This window comes from Papilio polytes, unplaced genomic scaffold, assembly GCF_000836215.1.
Source record: "Papilio polytes unplaced genomic scaffold, Ppol_1.0 DF820678.1, whole genome shotgun sequence".
In the NCBI taxonomy this organism is placed as follows: Eukaryota; Metazoa; Arthropoda; class Insecta; order Lepidoptera; family Papilionidae; genus Papilio; species Papilio polytes.
The window spans coordinates 40,935-58,458 of NW_013528526.1; the positions used below are offsets into that span (position 1 = coordinate 40,935).

The 17,524-nt window shown below is 33.7% G+C and overlaps 2 protein-coding genes and 1 long non-coding RNA gene across 9 annotated transcripts in view; 1 reads left to right on the plus strand and 2 right to left on the minus strand.

Moving 5' to 3' along the window:
* The window catches only part of LOC106110333, a 31,644-nt gene extending 20,816 nt beyond the window's left edge, over positions 1-10,828 (plus strand). For 3 of the 6 annotated variants that reach the window (XM_013292106.1, XM_013292108.1, XM_013292109.1), the window contains exons 18-30: positions 43-165; positions 684-838; positions 1,428-1,546; positions 1,948-2,289; positions 2,642-2,731; positions 2,799-2,886; positions 3,287-3,384; positions 3,601-3,775; positions 3,966-4,096; positions 4,462-4,623; positions 5,255-5,457; positions 5,835-5,955; positions 6,534-10,828. In XM_013292106.1, the coding sequence (XP_013147560.1) occupies positions 43-165; positions 684-838; positions 1,428-1,546; positions 1,948-2,289; positions 2,642-2,731; positions 2,799-2,886; positions 3,287-3,384; positions 3,601-3,775; positions 3,966-4,096; positions 4,462-4,623; positions 5,255-5,457; positions 5,835-5,955; positions 6,534-6,589 (1,863 nt within the window). In that variant the 3' untranslated portion in view covers positions 6,590-10,828. The remainder of the gene's footprint in view (positions 1-42; positions 166-683; positions 839-1,427; positions 1,547-1,947; positions 2,290-2,641; positions 2,732-2,798; positions 2,887-3,286; positions 3,385-3,600; positions 3,776-3,965; positions 4,097-4,461; positions 4,624-5,254; positions 5,458-5,834; positions 5,956-6,533) is intronic. The other 3 variants (XM_013292107.1, XM_013292110.1, XM_013292112.1) reach the window with 3 other exon arrangements.
* Positions 10,829-11,318: 490 nt separating this feature from the next.
* Positions 11,319-12,444, minus strand: LOC106110305 (ATP synthase subunit s-like protein). Its single transcript, XM_013292070.1, has 2 exons — positions 11,864-12,444; positions 11,319-11,784 (listed from the first exon to the last, which is right to left on the minus strand). Exons 1-2 carry the CDS (start codon positions 12,262-12,264, stop codon positions 11,364-11,366), a joined length of 822 nt encoding a protein of 273 aa, XP_013147524.1. The 5' UTR covers positions 12,265-12,444; the 3' UTR covers positions 11,319-11,363.
* A 464-nt stretch (positions 12,445-12,908) lies between these two features.
* Positions 12,909-17,524, minus strand: part of LOC106110339 — a 43,281-nt gene continuing 38,665 nt past the window's right edge. For both annotated transcript variants that reach the window (XR_001226080.1, XR_001226079.1), the window contains exon 4: positions 12,909-13,835. This is a non-coding gene — a long non-coding RNA (uncharacterized LOC106110339). The remainder of the gene's footprint in view (positions 13,836-17,524) is intronic.

A 17,524-nucleotide genomic window follows, 5' to 3' on the forward strand; every position in this document is an offset into this window, starting at 1 on the left:
TAGATGTATTTGTAGGAAATTGATGTATGTTTGTATAAGCAGAGTCCACGAACGCCATCGGATGCAGCGCACAGCGGGGCGGCGAGCGGCGCGGCGGAGGTGGGGCACAACGTGTCCGTGTACAGCCACGCCGGCTCGCCGCAGCTCAGCGACGACGATCAGATGGTTACTATTAAACTAGCTATTGCTCACGACTTCGCCCGCGTGAAATAAAAAAATATAGCCTATGTCACTCACAGATAAATTATCTGTATAACGGTGAAAGAATTTTTAAAATCGACCCAGTAGTTTTTGAGTTCAATACACACAAAAATACAAATCTTTTCTCTTTATAATATCACTATAGACTAGCTTTTGCCAGCGTTAGTCTATGGGGTATCTTTTATTATTTTTTTAATTTTTGTTTTTGTATGATGATTGGGATTGGGGGGAAACTACTGGGCCGATTTTAAAAATTCTCTCTCCGTTATACAAGTAATTTATCTGCGAGTAATATGTTACTATGTAACATCGGCCCAGTAGTTTTTGAGTTCAATACACACAAAAATACAATCATCATACAAAAATGTGCTTCAGAATTTATGACTAGACTTCGGCCACAAACTTTGTCAATATTAATCAACCTTTGTATTAATATCAAAATTATATTTCTCTTATTTCTACATATTAATGTTTATTTCCAGATGGGTCAGACATTAGCAGAGGAGGTGCCAGCTCAGCACGAGATCGAGCTGAAGTGTGTAGAGAAGGTGACGGACTCCGACTCCGAGGGTGTGGAGACGCGGGAGTATGTGCCGCAAATGGACCACACACGACGACCTAAGCCTATCAAAGCCAGGTATTAATATAGATATTGTATTTATATTTATATAGAATACTAGCTTTCGCCCGTGACTGTCTACAATTTAAAAAAAAAACCTAAGTGAGTATGTGTAAACCTATGTGTTCTTCCAGAATATCCTCTATTTTTATGCCAAATTTAATCGATATCTTTAACATAAACTTCTATCCCCATCTATCGAAACTTACGCATTTATTATATTAGTTACAATCCATCTTTATAAAGCTAAATAAATTTTTATTTTGTTTTTTAATTATAAAATTATACATCTTCCCTTTTACGCTAAACTGATACGATAATACCTTATCTATCTTGACAATTTTTTCACAATTTCAAGAAATTTTCCGTTTAAATGTACAAAATCTTACTAATATTGTTAATGCGAAAGTTTAGATGGATGGATGTTTGTTACAAGGTGTTTTTAAACAACTTAACATATCTAGATGAAATTTGACACATGCAGGACGTAGTCCGAAAGAACATAGGAAAACTTACCATGTTTTTTAAATCCGCATTTAACTATTAACAATTTGCATTATATATGTTTGTAAAATCTGTTTTGTGTACTATAATTAACATTAAGCAGTATCCTCAGGGCGGGATCTTCTGACAACCTGCTGGGCGGGATTACTGCCTCAAGTCCGGGAGGCTCCAAGGTCTTTCAGCCCACTGGTGGGGCTTTCAAGTCCACGCATGTTGATACAGGTTGGAAATACTGATTTATCACCTTTATAGTATTATTTACAATTATTTTTGTCTCAACCAAACTTTTAATAAATATACATAAGAACCAACATTTTTTTTTCACCGGTAACTTCTTTGTTCGGTAATATCTCTATATCAAATTTGCTGAATTATTTGTGTTTGTGATTAGACAACTAACGCTAGTTAGATCATGTGAAAAATGTTTCAAAGTTTCAATTATGCTTCCTCTATATGTTTATTCTTTTTTTTTTTATATAGAAAGGATGTGAAAGAAATTTATCGAAATGATTTTTTTTTGCTCTGTTTAAACTTTAAAGTTAAAATAGAGACGAAATATGTCCATTTCATTATTTGAATTGTAAAACAAAATATTAAAACCTTTCTATATTTACTATTCTCAGGCGATAATCATCGACAATGGACGGCGTTCACAACAATCAACAAGAGTTTAAGTAACCAAGTGCCAAGTTCCCCGCAAGTGCAAACTTGCACACAGAACTTGACCAATAGCGTGCAAGGAATCTCCCTCAATACGCCGAATATGTCGACACAAGTGGCATTGGATAATGCTATAGCATCGATAATGAACTCGCCCACTTCGACTAGTGGTGTGCAAGTGATTTCCAGCGGGATATCGATACCGAGCCAATCGATAAGTCAAACTCCAACATCGACAGCACTAAATAATGCATTACTAAAAAGTGTCACATTAGTGAAAAGGAATTTAGGAGATACAGCTACTGGTGAGTTTTCTTTGTGTGCTATTGTCTCAGAATTTTGTCTAATTTATTATCTATCTTCTAAGCAGTTATTATTGTACTCAGAGTTATTTAAGTAGAAGATCTTTGTTATAAGTAACATGTGTACGGTGTAGAATTATAGTATAGTATAGAATAATTGATATTAATGATAACTATCAACAATTTATACTAAACGTTTTTCTATGTTATCGACTAACTGTTCTGAGTACAGCACTATCTTACCCAGCAAAAATCAAGCGTGCAATTGTCACAGATTAAATTATTTCTATGTTTTATTATTTTTCATCTGGTGCATGGAAGAATGTTATGTATAACATAAAAGTGTTCTGCACAGCTGGACCTATAACACTGTCGGTGGACGCATCCGGCAACCTCTTCACATACGTGCAGTTGCAGAGGTTGTACGTGCCGTCATTCGAGGCCGGTCAGTACATAGCCCCGCACTTTATATACATAAATATTAAATACTTATGTACAATGTCTATTTACAGAAGTGGACAAGAGTCAACAGCAGAATGTGCAGAGCGGGCAGTCTGTTATTGTGTCACAAAGTAGTCATACGGCGCCCAAAACTACGTCGTGAGTATTGGTTTTGTGACTTCATAATCTAATACTACTATTGTTAAGATAAAAGATTTGGATTTTTGTACATATTGAAATAATTCAAGAACTACTGGACCAATTTAAAAAAAATTTCCACCATTAAAACGCTACGCTAAGCACAATCATTATTGACTATTATTGACTAACTTAGGCTGTTTATTTTATTATTTCTGATTTCAAGCGGGTGAAGTCGCGAGCAACAGCTAGTACTGCATATATATAGTTACATGCGTACATTTGTGTGTTCGTTTATGTACCCTTTCAATTCAAGTTTTTGAAGCCTAATTTACTTTATTTTTGGTTATTTTTATATTGATTTATTGTATTATTAATTGTATTTTGTAAAGTTATATTAATAAGTTTTATATTTTTATAGTAATTGGGAGATCCCCGCGGAAGAGGCGCGTCCCTTCCCCCTGGCGCCGACGCCCGCGCAGCTCGGCAGAGCGCCGCTACAGAAAAGACTTAGTCGGGGTAAACATTTATCTATTTTTAACTTTCCTTTCACCATTTAAAAGCTAGCAGCCAGTTTAATTTAGTAAAAAAATTTGCTAACAATAATTCCAAATGATTTCTTAGAAAAGACATTGTTTAATACGATCGGTGGAATTACTCTTTTTGCTATCGATACATCAGTTATTTACACTTTCGGTTATGGCTTGGTTATTGCTAATCGGTTTATACTTGTAGGTACATCGACGGGTTCCACAGGAGCGGAGGCGCCGTGCCGCGGGGAGGCGCCGGCGCACGCGCAGGAGGGCGCGGAGGGCGAGGCGCTGCCCTCCCCCAAGCTGGCGGACAACCTGCCCAGCCCCTCCCTTAAAAAGAGCCTTTTTAAGAAGGGCAATGAAGATGGAAGGGATAAGTAAGTCATTTTTCTCTCTATTTTATCTCAATTCACAAATACGGAATACAGACGGGAGATACGAAGAGAATGGTCTCCTCCGCGTTTCCTTCTTCGTCAAATCCACGTTCTCTTCTTTTTTTATAAGAAAAGGGTGGACCTTCCGAGAGGAAAAGGACAGGATGATGATGATAATAATGTGATGTGTCAGGGTGCTGGAGACTGTGAACTTCGAGCAGAAGTTCAGCACGCTGCCGCAGTTCAAGCCGGAGGCGTGCAGCCCGGGCGCCATGGTGGTGCCGCGCAGCCCGCACTTCCTACGCAAGAAACATAACAAACTAGGTACGTTTATTACTCCGTTTGTGCGGAATTAAAAATAGTAGCAGTTTATTTGTTCTTCCAGACTATATCTGTGCTAAATTTCAGCAAAATACGTTTAGCCGTTTGATATGTAGAACAAACATCCATCCATCCAAATATTTACTAGCTTACGGCCGCGAATCCGTCCTTGTGGAATTAAAAAAACAGAAGGAACCAGCCTATGTATTCTTCAAGACTATATTCTACATTTATGTCAAATTTTATGGAGCATCTCTCAGACGTTTAGTCTACAAATATCCATCCAAACTTACGAATTTATAAATAGTAAGAAGTGCGTTAATGGTATACTGTTTTTATATTTTGTTAACTGATTTGTATCGTGTAAGTTGCAGAGGAGGAGGGCGGCGGCGCGACGCCGGCGCTCCTGGAGGCGGAGGTGGTGGGCGGCGGCATGCCCACGCCGCACTCCTTCGGCACGCCGCACACCACCACCAAGCTCGTCGGCAACACATTCTTCGGACCTGACTTCAATCTTGACAACTTCAGAGGTAATACATGCACTAAATAGGCTTTCTAATGGCGAATTTTGTGATCGCTTCAGTAGTTTTGGACTTTCATTAAAAACTGATAATCTTTCCTCTTTATATTAGTACTAGCTTTCGCCCGCGACCCCATCTGCGTCAAATTAAAAAAAAAAAAAAACAAAAAATGAGTAGCCTATGTGTTCTTTCAGATCCATCTTTACCAAATTTTAGCACAATCTGTTCAGCAGTTTGGGCTAAAAACTAATATTTATCCATCCATATATTTCGCATTTTATTATATTAGTGAGATGTGCTTTGAGTCTTGTGGGTGTCATACTATATGAGGTAGTTCTTTTAAATTACCATCGTCAAATCTTAATAAACCAGTCATCATAATGTATGAAAACTTTTAAATTAGTACTTGTACCTTGCATGATCAACTATTGACCAGGAATAAAAATAATGTTTGCCATGTTTTTCGAAATAAAACATTTGGCAAATAATGGCCTATAGAGCTATGAACTCGAACTGGTATAGTAACACAGTGTAATAAATAAAATTATAACAAAAAAATTTAGGCCTTCGATCATATTTAGTTAGTATCAATTTAACCTATAAATACATAAAATCTAATAATGCATTATGAACATTGCAGTGACAACGGAGCACGGCGGCGAGGAGATGTCGCCGCAGACGCCGTGCAGCGCGAGCGGCGGCGGGGGCGTGTCCGGGGGCGGGGCGGGCGCGCGCGCGGAGGCGGGCCATCGCCGCGTGCTGGAGCAGCGCCGCCATCTGGTGCTCAAGCTGTTCCAGGAGCACGGCATGTTCCCCACCACGCAGGCCACCTCCAACTTCCAGGTATACATACTTCTAGCTCTAGTCGGACCTCTCCCCCCTTCCTTCATGTTAATAAACCCTAAATCATTGGCTGTCCATATCCCTGCGTTAAGCTACTTTTGAGTTTGCATAAATAACACGGCGTGACGTCATCCGTAAACAAATTACTAACACTAATTCTAACTGCCCCATTTAGTACTTCTGTTTACTCATTTCTTTAGTGGTCACTTAACGATTAAGTGGTAATTTAATTTGATTATTATACTTTTAAACTACTTCGGAAAATGTTTTGTCTCATAAATTGGAAATCCACCAAACTCTTTATATTCATTGAATCTATTAAGCGTTTTTATCTTTCTTTCAATTGTAAACTTACGTTTTATAATTGTATTTTACAGACGACGCACATGGACATATTCCCCACGAAGATGTCCCTGCAGCTGAAGATCCGCGAGGTGCGGCAGAAGCTGATGGCGCAGTCCAACCTCACGCCGCACTCCGATCTCAACACACCAACTAGTCAGTCACTTTGTATACCCCCTTACATCTAAGGACGGCAGGAAATCGTTAACACTATGAAATATGGCTTTATCTGTGGACAAAGGCTCATGACAATGCTAGCTATCGCACATGACTCCGTCTGCTCTGAATAAAACTTAGTTTCAGCATCATTCATCCCTTTTAAAAACGTAAAAAAAATATTTCAGTCTAGTAAATATTAGAGTCTATCATATTTTTGCTTTTACAACTCTTTTGTCCTTCAATATGATTTTTTTTTTCAATGGAATTAAAAAGCCTTATTATGTATGTATTCTTCTGGATTACGTTTCGTGTTTGTGCGAAATTTTATTGATATCTGTTAAATTGTTTTGGAGAGAGATTAACAAATCCATCCAAACTCATTTATAATATCTACACTTTTTATTGTCTAGCAATGTCTATTGTCTATGGATTTATTTAGGAGCATTTTAATGTTTTGAATTGATATATTTTAATATATATGTGATTACCTTTTAAAGAAATTATTTTGAAATTGTTTATTGTTGTCTCATTTTCGTTGAATTCAATTAAAAATGTTTAATTATTTCTGTTTCCAGATGTGAATTCTCCGATAGTATCGGCCGCGCTGTTGCCTACGTCCACCGCCAGTTAGCGATGCGGTCACCCATCCGATGTTCTACAATTGAATTCTCACTAAAATAATCAGGTTTTAACAAACATTTCTAATTTAAAAACCTTCCGTTATAAGCAGTTATTACTATACTTGAAATTTAGTCTTGTTCGGTCCTAATTGAAAATATATTGAATTATATGGAGAATGGAAATTACTTGGCGTTTGATTTGGCACGTCAGAATCAAGAGTCTTTTTCGCGACGTGCCAAAAGATATTCGGTGGATAATTCTCTAATTTCGTTTTCTCTCGTCGTGAAGGATTTTTTTTTTCAGATTAATTATGGTAGTGTTTGTTAAAACATTGAAAATCGGTTATTTCTGCCTTATTTAAGTTCTCGATGTTTCCAAGGCATTTGTATATTTATGAGCTTAATCATTATAATATCAAATTTATTTGTTTTTTTGCAAACATATTCGAAAATGTTTGTAGTATTTGTTAAACAGCAATATTTGTAATAAAACACTAATTTCTTATCTCGTATTTTGCACAGAATTTACTTACATTTTAATAGATAATAAAATTGTGAACTTTATTATGGTTATAAAATAAATTACGTATGTTTGTGGTTGATCTACAGATTTGTATATGATGATTTTTGACAGTAAATAAATAAACTGGTAAATAATTTGTACTATAAAATCTGTTACACTAAAAATACTAACATGAAAATTAATTGGCTCATTAGAATGAAGAATTATTAAAATTTCCAACAATGAAATTTAAATATAGGTTAAATGCAATTTTTTGGATATTATGAAACTGTCAAATATTATTATAAAAATGCAAAAATGTTGAACGATGCGTGAAATGCATTTAAATGAATCCGGTTACGTCTTTAACCATTATTATAAGATAAAAAAAAACGAGAAAAACAAAATAAAAAATTGTACAGTAAGTGGAATGAACGATTTGCAGTCTATAACATTGTTTAGAATAGACAACGTTAATAATATAAGGGCAATTATTTTTTATTTCTATAGATTAGTTGAATTTAATTAGATACAGTCCCATGAACACTTTTTCCAATTTTCCAGAATGTTCCATGTGTTTAAATATTTTAAACACAGTTAAAAAAATTGGACTCTCATAAGTTTTGACATATTGCGTTTTCTATTTGTATGGATTTAAACCTTGTAATAACAAAAACTGTTACGTCTCTACAAAGTTATACCTTTTAAATTATGCATAGTTTCAACATTAGAAATAATTTTTTTAGCGTTTCGAATAAAAATGTGTGCTTTTGATGACAAAGATCTGTCTAAAAGCGCTAAGCAAACTGTGTTTAACAGAAAAAATACTGATTTGCAATTATGTTTTCAATATAATTAAAAATGACTTTAAATGTCGTGTTCAGTTATTCTTATTTGAAACGCTATTATGTTGGCATATAAACGATGACTCATAAGTTAAAAAAAACTGATTATGGGCACGATCTCATTATGTTTATTTGTAAGTGTAATTGTTGGATTTATAAGCTTGTATAAAACGCGATTTCATCGTATAGTAAATATTAGACCTGTGTAGTGAAAAGAGTTACATGAAAATATGTAACTTTTTTTATTAGATATGTCGATGTGTAATCGAGTGGCAAAGCTCAAGTGTAGTTAGTTAATGACAGTTTTGATTTCAACATTGTCGATGTTTTGCAATGAAATGGGTAATTGTGCATTTACTATCGGTTCTCGATATATCGCTCGTTCGTGCAATATGATTTTAACGAGTGAGTTTAAAGTAGGGGATAAACGACGTCCATTTGTCAACTGATGTATTTGTACTGCGCAAGCGCATATAATGGATAACGGGCTTAGTACGCGGTTGGTTAGTTGTCTACTTCTTGATATAATATTTAGAAATTCTCTTGCTTATTACTTCTAGAAAGTACAGAAGTACAAAATGTGGTATTTTCATTGTATAGATGGCGTTAGTGAGCATTATTAGTTGCATTTGGACGATTTCGAATTAGTGAAAAATTTGGTGCGAATTTCAAAATTAAACGAAATCGAAAAAATATTGTATCGTTTTATGATTTGTTGTGATGTCGGTCTTCCACGCGTTTTATTATTTTTCTTTTTTATACTTTAGATGGATATCTACTTATTTAAAATATTATATAGTAATTGTGTACAGTGATTTAAGTGATACTGTGTGATTTTGAATCTGTTTTTTTTTGCCATTTTTTTTTGTGAGACTCGATTTTAAAGCCGCTTTTAATATTGATTTTTCTATTGAGCAAATTAGGAACATTTCGACTCGTACCAATAAATTTCGTAGAAAGTTTTTAAAATACAGAAATGACGAGGTTTTACAGTATATCAGCTCAAATCATTATCGACACTAGATAAATCAACGTATATAACAATCTCATTGTAAATATAGTTTTTATTATAACAATTTAGCAATAAGCGTTCCCGGCTCTCAAAGCGATTATGTTCTTTTAGAAATCGCTAATTGTTAAAAAGAAAAAAAAAACGTTTACTATGTGATTATACTCTGGTACTTTTGGCCAATAAATATTTATATATGTATATCAAAATTGATATTTTTTCAAAATGATCTCTTTGGCGTTTAGATAAATTGCTTTAGGAGTCTGGAATTAAAAATGAATTTATTAATAAAATAATATGTATAAGAAGATATTTTCGCACTGTTACAATCTTTGATAGTTGTGTAGATGGTCTAATACCAAATAAAGAGAGGTCTCTCGAAAATTCTTTAACCTTTTTATTAATTATGAAAATAATTTATAACCAAAAAATGTCCGTCTCGTGTCATTTCCATATTTGTGAAATATTTTCCAAGAAAGTAAGCGCAACGTTATAAAAGAATTCCTTTAAGTTTTCCCGCCAAAAGAACAATCGTTCAAATACAAGTACCTGTAAATTAGAAAAATGTTTATGGTTCATATTCATCATTTTCTATGGTTATAAAATTCTCGAGAGTCTCCCTCTAACTTTGTAGTCAATTGGTCAATAATTGTTGTGGTACCCTAGATAGCAAGAACATAACTGTTGTTACCAATTAGTAATAATCCTTTCACGTTTATACATTTTTAAATCGAATAAAACACTTAACTCGGCTACAGAACTGACAACTTAAAAGTGATGTTTGCAGGCATAACTGTCAAACTTGTCAGTTCGGTTTTGCTTATATTTTTCTGTTTTTCGGCACAATTCAACTGTTTCATGACATTGAAGGTTATATTTCATTACGTAGTATGCTATAGGCATTGCTTTCTCTTTGTCTATGATTTGTGTTAAAAAATTATAGACTTATTATGGACGTGTTATCATGGAGTTTTCACAGTGAATTTTAATGTAAAATAAATATTTTTCGATTGAATAGTTGCAATCCCACAAATTGTGTAACAGGAGTTAGATAAATGCAATTTAACATGAACTTTGAAATAAGACAGTTTAACAAACAGCAAATCCGCTCTATTTAAGTTCGAAATATCTTTTTATTTGCATAAAAATAACACTTATTGGATAAAGGTGCTTTATAACACTTTGTAAAATAATAATTTCTCTTGTCAATGGATTATTTCGTCTTGCTTTGATAGCGTCCATTTGTTTTAAGTTTTGTTGTACGATTGAATCTTTTGAGTGCTAGTAATAATAACAAATATGAAAATTCTATTACTGCGTATTACTTGTGCCTTATTGACTCTCACATCTTAATGTATGTTTTACTCGCGATTTCTGCATCAGTGGTAACCCACGGTTATTTTAAGTTATAGTTAAGTTTGAAAGTCAATGAACAATCAGTAATAAGCAGTACTCTTTAGACTGAAATAACATTTGTTTCACTTAAGTTACAATGTTATATTTTAAGAAATATTAGCAATTAGTTCGAAAAGGACATTTTAAATGAAGCATTTCATATTCGTTATTTATTTCCTTCTAAATAAGGCATTAGTCTAATTTAGTGAAAGTGCCGTAAATGTAAATATCAAATTTAGATGGTTTATTTAGTGTTAAGTGTTCAATTTTTGATGTAAAATTAATGCGACAATGGTAACAGAATAATTGATGGTGTATCAATTTCAACTTTCCGATTTAAATGTGAATCCAACTAATGGACCAATAAGTAGCACTCTAACTTGAACTAAGACATTGTAATGGAATGTACCGCGCTGCCGACCCCTCACTCCGAACATTGTTCAAACATATTGGAACATTGTACCAACTTATGTTAAACATAAAAAATCATCGAAAAATAGTTTGTGTTTTATTTTTCTTCATTATCAAACTAATATTTTACCTACCAATTAATCATTAAAGATCTATACATTTTCTGGCATCACCCAGTATTTTTATAGGTTGTGTTAATATATGGTGATTTACAGTCAAATACTAAAGATATTGTACATATTGTGCTAACCAGAAAGTGTTAAGATTGAATGTGGATGGCTACAAAGGTAGAGGAAGATCGAAGAAAGTATGGATTGATTGTGTTAAAGATGATACGCTTAAGAAAGGAGTGGATTCAGATATGACGGCTGATAGAGACGTATGGAAGCGCAGGACATACTGTGCCGACCCTCTGTAAGGAATAAGGGCAAGTGGATGATGACTAAAATATTGTAGACTATGCTTGAACTCATACTTTCATTAAAGTGGCTTAGAAAAGCAAGGATTCGTTTCAGTATTTGAATGTCACTGTTTGATCACTTATGAAATTAGATGGGTATAAATAAATACAAAATGGCTATCAATTTCATTTTATTGTACTAAGGATAATTATAAACTTAACATCAATCTGCTATTTTTATTACTAATTCAGGTCTCTCTTCTTCAAGTATAGATAAAGCGGTTTGCACTTCAATGTTGTCACCTGGATCAGATATGGTAAGTAATTTAAGTGCCGACATCTTGGAAAAAGCAATAACTGAACCTAGGCTTAACTGATGACCAGTTACATCAAGATATTCTAATGTTCTACCATTTTGACCAGCTATTCTGTCAAGACACCATACATCTATGTGCTTATTATTACTAAGGCATAGCCATTTCAAGTAATTAAGACCTGATAAATTTTTCAATCCCTCATATCGGATTCCATTGTGGTGAAAATTTGTACAATCAACTGCTTCAACAAAATATCCATCAACATAACGGTCTGGTAAATTTAATGATGTAATATCACCAACAATCCATGGTGTTGAACCTTTTAACCTGGAAAGTAAAGTAGACATTAGTAAACGTGGATTATGCCATGATTTTTTCATCCACCACTAGTTTGTGTAAAACTTACCTAACTGCTGCGTTGCGATGTGTGAAAAAGTGTATCGCAGCTAAATTGGCGCCCAAAGCAGCTGTTCTTTCGGGCAAATATATCTGATTTTGTATCTCTTGAATTTCCTTCATATCAGCCCACCAATCCTTTACTTTTTTAATTGATAAATTAGGTACATTGCTCATAGCGTGCAATATGTTCATGCTTGGATTTTTTTCTACGAAAAGCGATAATTTGGAAGTCCATTCACCATCTCGTTGAATCCAAGGCTTTCGCCATTCTGGGTAAGGTTTCCCGTGTACAGTACGAGGTTGTATTCCTTCTTCATTTCGTTGATAAATTGATTTATTATCACAATAAGTTCGAGTTTTCATTAGGGAATAACGCAATAATTTTTTAGGTTGTAAACACAACGCCATTGCTCTAAATTATAATGCCTTAACTATTTGAAATTATATACTATGACAACTTTCGTTATTATCTCGCATTCTAATTGACGATTTTAAGTTAGCATTTATAAATTTCGTTTTAAATTAGATTTTTTTATGTGTTTACGTATTTTCTAAATAAAGATCTTGTGTCAATGTCAAATTGACTTTTGAAGTTGAGATTCATTTTGGCAAAAATCTTCAGTGATTCTGCCAAAGAGAATATAACTTCTACGCTTTACGATTCTGCCACTATCGTTTTCTCTTTTTTAAAATAAGCTTCTTTCCATAATTTGGTTTTCACCTAATATTTTACTTTACTTTTTTAAGAAATAAAGTTCCAATTAACGAATTAAAACATTTCGTGCCTTCACAAGTAATTCATATCTCTGTGTAAAATACTTTCCAATTCCAAAGTCAAAATATTATCAAAAAGATTTTAAAGGGTGCTTTGTCTGTTACTTTTACTACAAAGTAAAAACTCAAAAGAGTTAAAAGAAAACTTATAGTTACAGAAAAATGTTTTTGCTTTGGTTATTTTGCAGAAGTTATCTACGGCGTGATGGATAAACCATTTTTGTTAATAAATAAGTTTAGACTCTTAAAGTGATGTTTGTTATATTTGCACTTATTCCTGCCAATTAAAAAGCAAAGCATTTATTTACAATTTCTTAAATTAAATATCGACATTGTGTAAACACACATTTTAACAGCAATGGGTATTAATGACAACAAATGCAGAGTGTAATTAGCGTCAGGGATTTGTGCATAATCAGCAAACGTATTTCATGTCACGTCAAGCCTTGCCCACGTTATCCGTCATGTTATTTGTAAAACCTTCTGCACACATGAAAATACACGATATTTAATTAAATCTTGTATTCATGGATTAACAGCGACAATAATTACAAATTGATTTATTAATTTTGAGTTTCAAATCAGATGGTTTAAATTATATTTTTTACCAAGCTATTTGTATGAAATTTTAAACATGGCTTTAACAATTTTTGGCTATCTAAAGAACAAGCTGTTTGTAAATTATGCGATTAGTTCTTAACTCACGAAAGTGTATCAAGTAAGATAATAAAATCACAGTAAATCCTTCTTGGCTCTGTTCCAACTTTAGCCATTATACTCGACAAAGTAAATAATTTGTTCTAGAAACGCATTACAGTCGTTTTAGAAAAGCTTTTGTTTATTAAGCTTAGGATAACGTCTGTTTTGCAATTTATTAAAGGCAACGAACTGCAAATACGGATGTCTGTGGACAGTGGTCATCTTGGTGAATTAAGGTTGCTTCCTTGTTTGTCAACTTATAGTGTAAAACTACAAAATCAAGTTATCTTAAAACTATTAAGGAAGACAGAGAGGTTATCTCTAAGTCATTCTTGCAGGATCTGAACTACGGTGCGTAACACAACTTTAATCGCTACAACATCTTGTATGTGCGCGTTTTCTAATGTCTCTCCATAAATGAGGATTCGTCGTCATTGAAATCCAAGTCGAGCAAAAACGCGTTCATCACTTGCAATACTATTCCAATTCCTGTTTCACGGCGACATCTGCATACAAAATAAAAAGGTTATTGATATTATTATTTGACGTACACAAAGGTAGTAAACCAGTGTAATGGATGTAGTTAATATTGCACGTTGTGGGGGCGCGCTACCTGTCACATGCCACGTCACTCCAGCAGCATTTCAATGGGACTCATCTCGCAGGCTTATCAAACGGATATTGCGACGTGTCACCTATGTAGTCACATAGCTTATATACGTTTACACTGCTCTATGTTAGAATATTCTTGATAATATAAATAATTACGGATAGTTTCTAGTATTAATTTTATGCACAATTATTTTTAACATTTTTATATGTCCTTGAGAAAACTTTACGATATAAAGTCATTTTACTATATGAAATTATATATCTATACAGGATGCAATGCTTGTCAGTTGGGAAATTTGATGGAAAATTGTTTCGAAATTGCTCCTTCGAAACTTGGACAACGTCCCGAGGGCAATATGCGTCGATACAAATTGTTACTAATAATATAGGATAAGAATCTAGCTTACACGTCTCATCTTGTTTATAAATTCATAGAAATCATGGTGTTACGTAATAAAAAAAAACTTAATGCAAAAATCTACTTACATGCACACGATTGTTTTAGGTCACTAAAGACGTACCTTAGTGCTGATTTAATTTGATCTTACTACCTATATGAAGTTCTCAAATGATCGCTAAATGACTAAGTAAGGTAGGTTAACCAGCCATTATTCATGTCTTTAAATGCATTGGAAAATCCAATTTGCACGATCCATTTACAGCAATCAGCTAAGCAACCGTATGTTAACGCTTGTTACGCACAGAAAAGCGAATAGCTAGGATACTAGCTGCAAATTCGCGCCGTTAGATAAAAATGGGTTTACGAAATGCGTATAACAGCCAACATAAACATTATTAATTTCAAATGCAATAGGAAAATGCATTTTGCAGTACTCACGGTGCGTAATTAGCATGCATGCATAATGTATTGTAAAACAACAACCTGGATTTGTTGTATTATGGGCGTCGCCAAGAGGAGAGAGGGGTGCGCCTCCCCCCCTTAGAGAAAGTAATAATCATACGTTAATATTATAAATGCAAAAGTTTAGATAAGAATATCTTTATTGCTCACTAATGATAATTACATAAATCAGTGTTGCTTTGACTACTTAACTAGGATTCCTGTTTAAGATGGATCGATGGATGGATAGATGGATGTCTGTTAGAGCTTGTAGCCTAAACGCCTGAACCAATTTCTATGAAATTTGGCATAGATGTAGAGGATAATCTGGAAGAACACATTGGCTATTCAGTTTTTTTCAATTCCACGTGGACGGAGTCACGGACAAAAGCTAGTCTATCTATACATGTAATAAAATTGGAATGTCTGTAATATCATAAGAAAAATTCCAGATTTTAGGAAGATGTATTTGCGTTGCTGATAACGAAAATCGCATTTAAAAATTTTTGTCTGTCTGCCTGTCTGTAATCACCGAAACGGCTTTGCCGATTTTAACCGGACTTTAAGTGAAGGGTAGCTGACAGAGGTGCATATTATATGCTACTTTTTTATCTTAATATTGTGTGGACGAAGTCGAGGGCAACAGCTTCGTTTGTTAGTTGTATTTATTAATTATTATTATTATTTATTATTTATTGAAAATATTACATGACACAAATTAAAAAATATGCACAAATATAGCCCCGCAAAAACCATATAATTGGTTTGTCCGCGGGTGCGCTGGTTTTTTTTTGTGTAGAATTACATACATATATAAATAAAACATTACATATACTGTATTATTCAGTCTATTTGTAAATTAATAAGATACAATGAAAAAATGTGTGTGTCTGTGCATTTTTTTTAACTTTAGAGTTAAAGGTTGTAATTTAACAAGTTAATTGCCGCGTTCAGTTTACAGTTCAGGCGATAAAGTTTTAACAAACTGCATTGAATATTCGATGAGAAGTTTGCAGGAAAATTGTCCTAAAATTGCTCGTTGGAAAGTTTTGCGACATCGATGAAGGCTACAATGAAAATGTCTGACAGACGAATAATCTAGCTTCTTCAAGCCCTTTGATGAAATAATAAAATTGAAATTGAAATAATTTATTGAAAAATAAAAGATTAACAATTAACAATAAAAGTTATAACCAATTAAAAGATAAATACAAATAGTGGATAAAATGCGATTGATCTAGTGATGCCCACACTAGGCAATGCATGTATCGTGGGCATCGAAAACAGCAGGAAAAAATATTTTTATACAATAATTATTAAAAACCTACGCTTACGGCGTTTCGGTATTATAATGAATTTAAATATAAACAAATTCAAGTTAGTAAATACTATGTTTATCGAAAGAAGTTAGTATAAATACTGATAGAATTATACTATCACCTAGCTGGCCCGCGACTTCGTCTACGCATTATTAAGATAAAAAAGTAGCATATAATATGCCCGTCTATGTCAGCTACCCTTCTGTGAGAGTCCGGTCGAACTCGGCACAGTCGTTTCGGCAATTATACGAAACAAACGCGGCTTGCGGATAGAGACAGACAGACGAAAAATTTTTAAATGCGATTTCCGTTATCAGCAACGAACAAAATAATTTTCCCGAAATCAGGAATTTTTCTTTTGATAATACACACAGACACTACAATTTTATTGTATTTGTAGAAGATGTAAAAAACATGTAATCACAACTTTGACCACAACCAAAGGATTGAACGGAATTTAATTTTCGACATTAAGAACGATCAAGACGATATTTTTAATGCAGAAAAAAATATGTATGCGCATAAAACAATAGAGAGGGATTTAGAAATATAATATATTTTTGAAAAAGGCGTATAGTTTTGTTTGAAACCGGACGACGTCGCGTGCACAAGCTAGTTAAAATTAATGTGAACGTTTAACCAACAAATGTTTATTCACCGAAGTATGTAATTAACAGTGTTAGGGGACAATGATATTCTGATAGGGTTTATCTAACGCATACGTACAGAATGACAAACATTTGACGCTGGGATGTTTGCATAAAGCAAATATGCTCCTAATGAATTGCTGATCATCAATAGTTTGCATTCAAATGGCGGGTCATTGAGCACGCGTAAAATGTGTCCATTGACGAAACGCCTAAACAAATATAATGCCATCTCTGTCACTCTTTTTGAAAAAAACAGCAATAACAACATATGCTTGCACAGTCGGGTAAACTAGAACACGCGGAAAAACCAGTCTTATATTTTTTGCGGGGCCATATTTGTATGTTTATTTAATTTGTGTTTTTTTGTAAAATTTTCAATAAATAATAATGATAGCAGCGTTCCACCTTAAAAGCTTTGAACGTTTGAACATTATGAAACGAGATATGAAATAATAATAATTAAATAATTTTGTGTCAAAAACCAATACAGCGCAGCTTATAAATGTTTCTGTACTAATAAATTAGTGACACACGGTTAGTTTCTTTAATTATTATCCCTTCGTTTGAACCATCCACTGATATATAATTAGTTATTTGTAAGCAGAGTTTGTCTTGTAATAAACAAGGCAATTTTCCTGAAGTGGAAACTGCGGATTACCGCTACTGTACATGTGTAAAAGCAGAGCAAATTCACGGTTTTCGTTCAATTTGTATATTTTCAATCTTACTTCTTACTAATATTATAAATGCGAAAGTTTAGATGGATGGATGGA

Excerpts from the sequence above, each read along its gene's own strand:
- LOC106110305 (XM_013292070.1), bottom strand. The coding sequence starts at position 12,264 with ATGGCGTTGTGTTTACAACCTAAAAAATTATTGCGTTATTCCCTAATG. Across the intron at positions 11,785-11,863 it reads CATCGCAACGCAGCAGTTAG|GTTAAAAGGTTCAACACCAT; the intron begins GTAAGTTTTACA and ends TTTACTTTCCAG.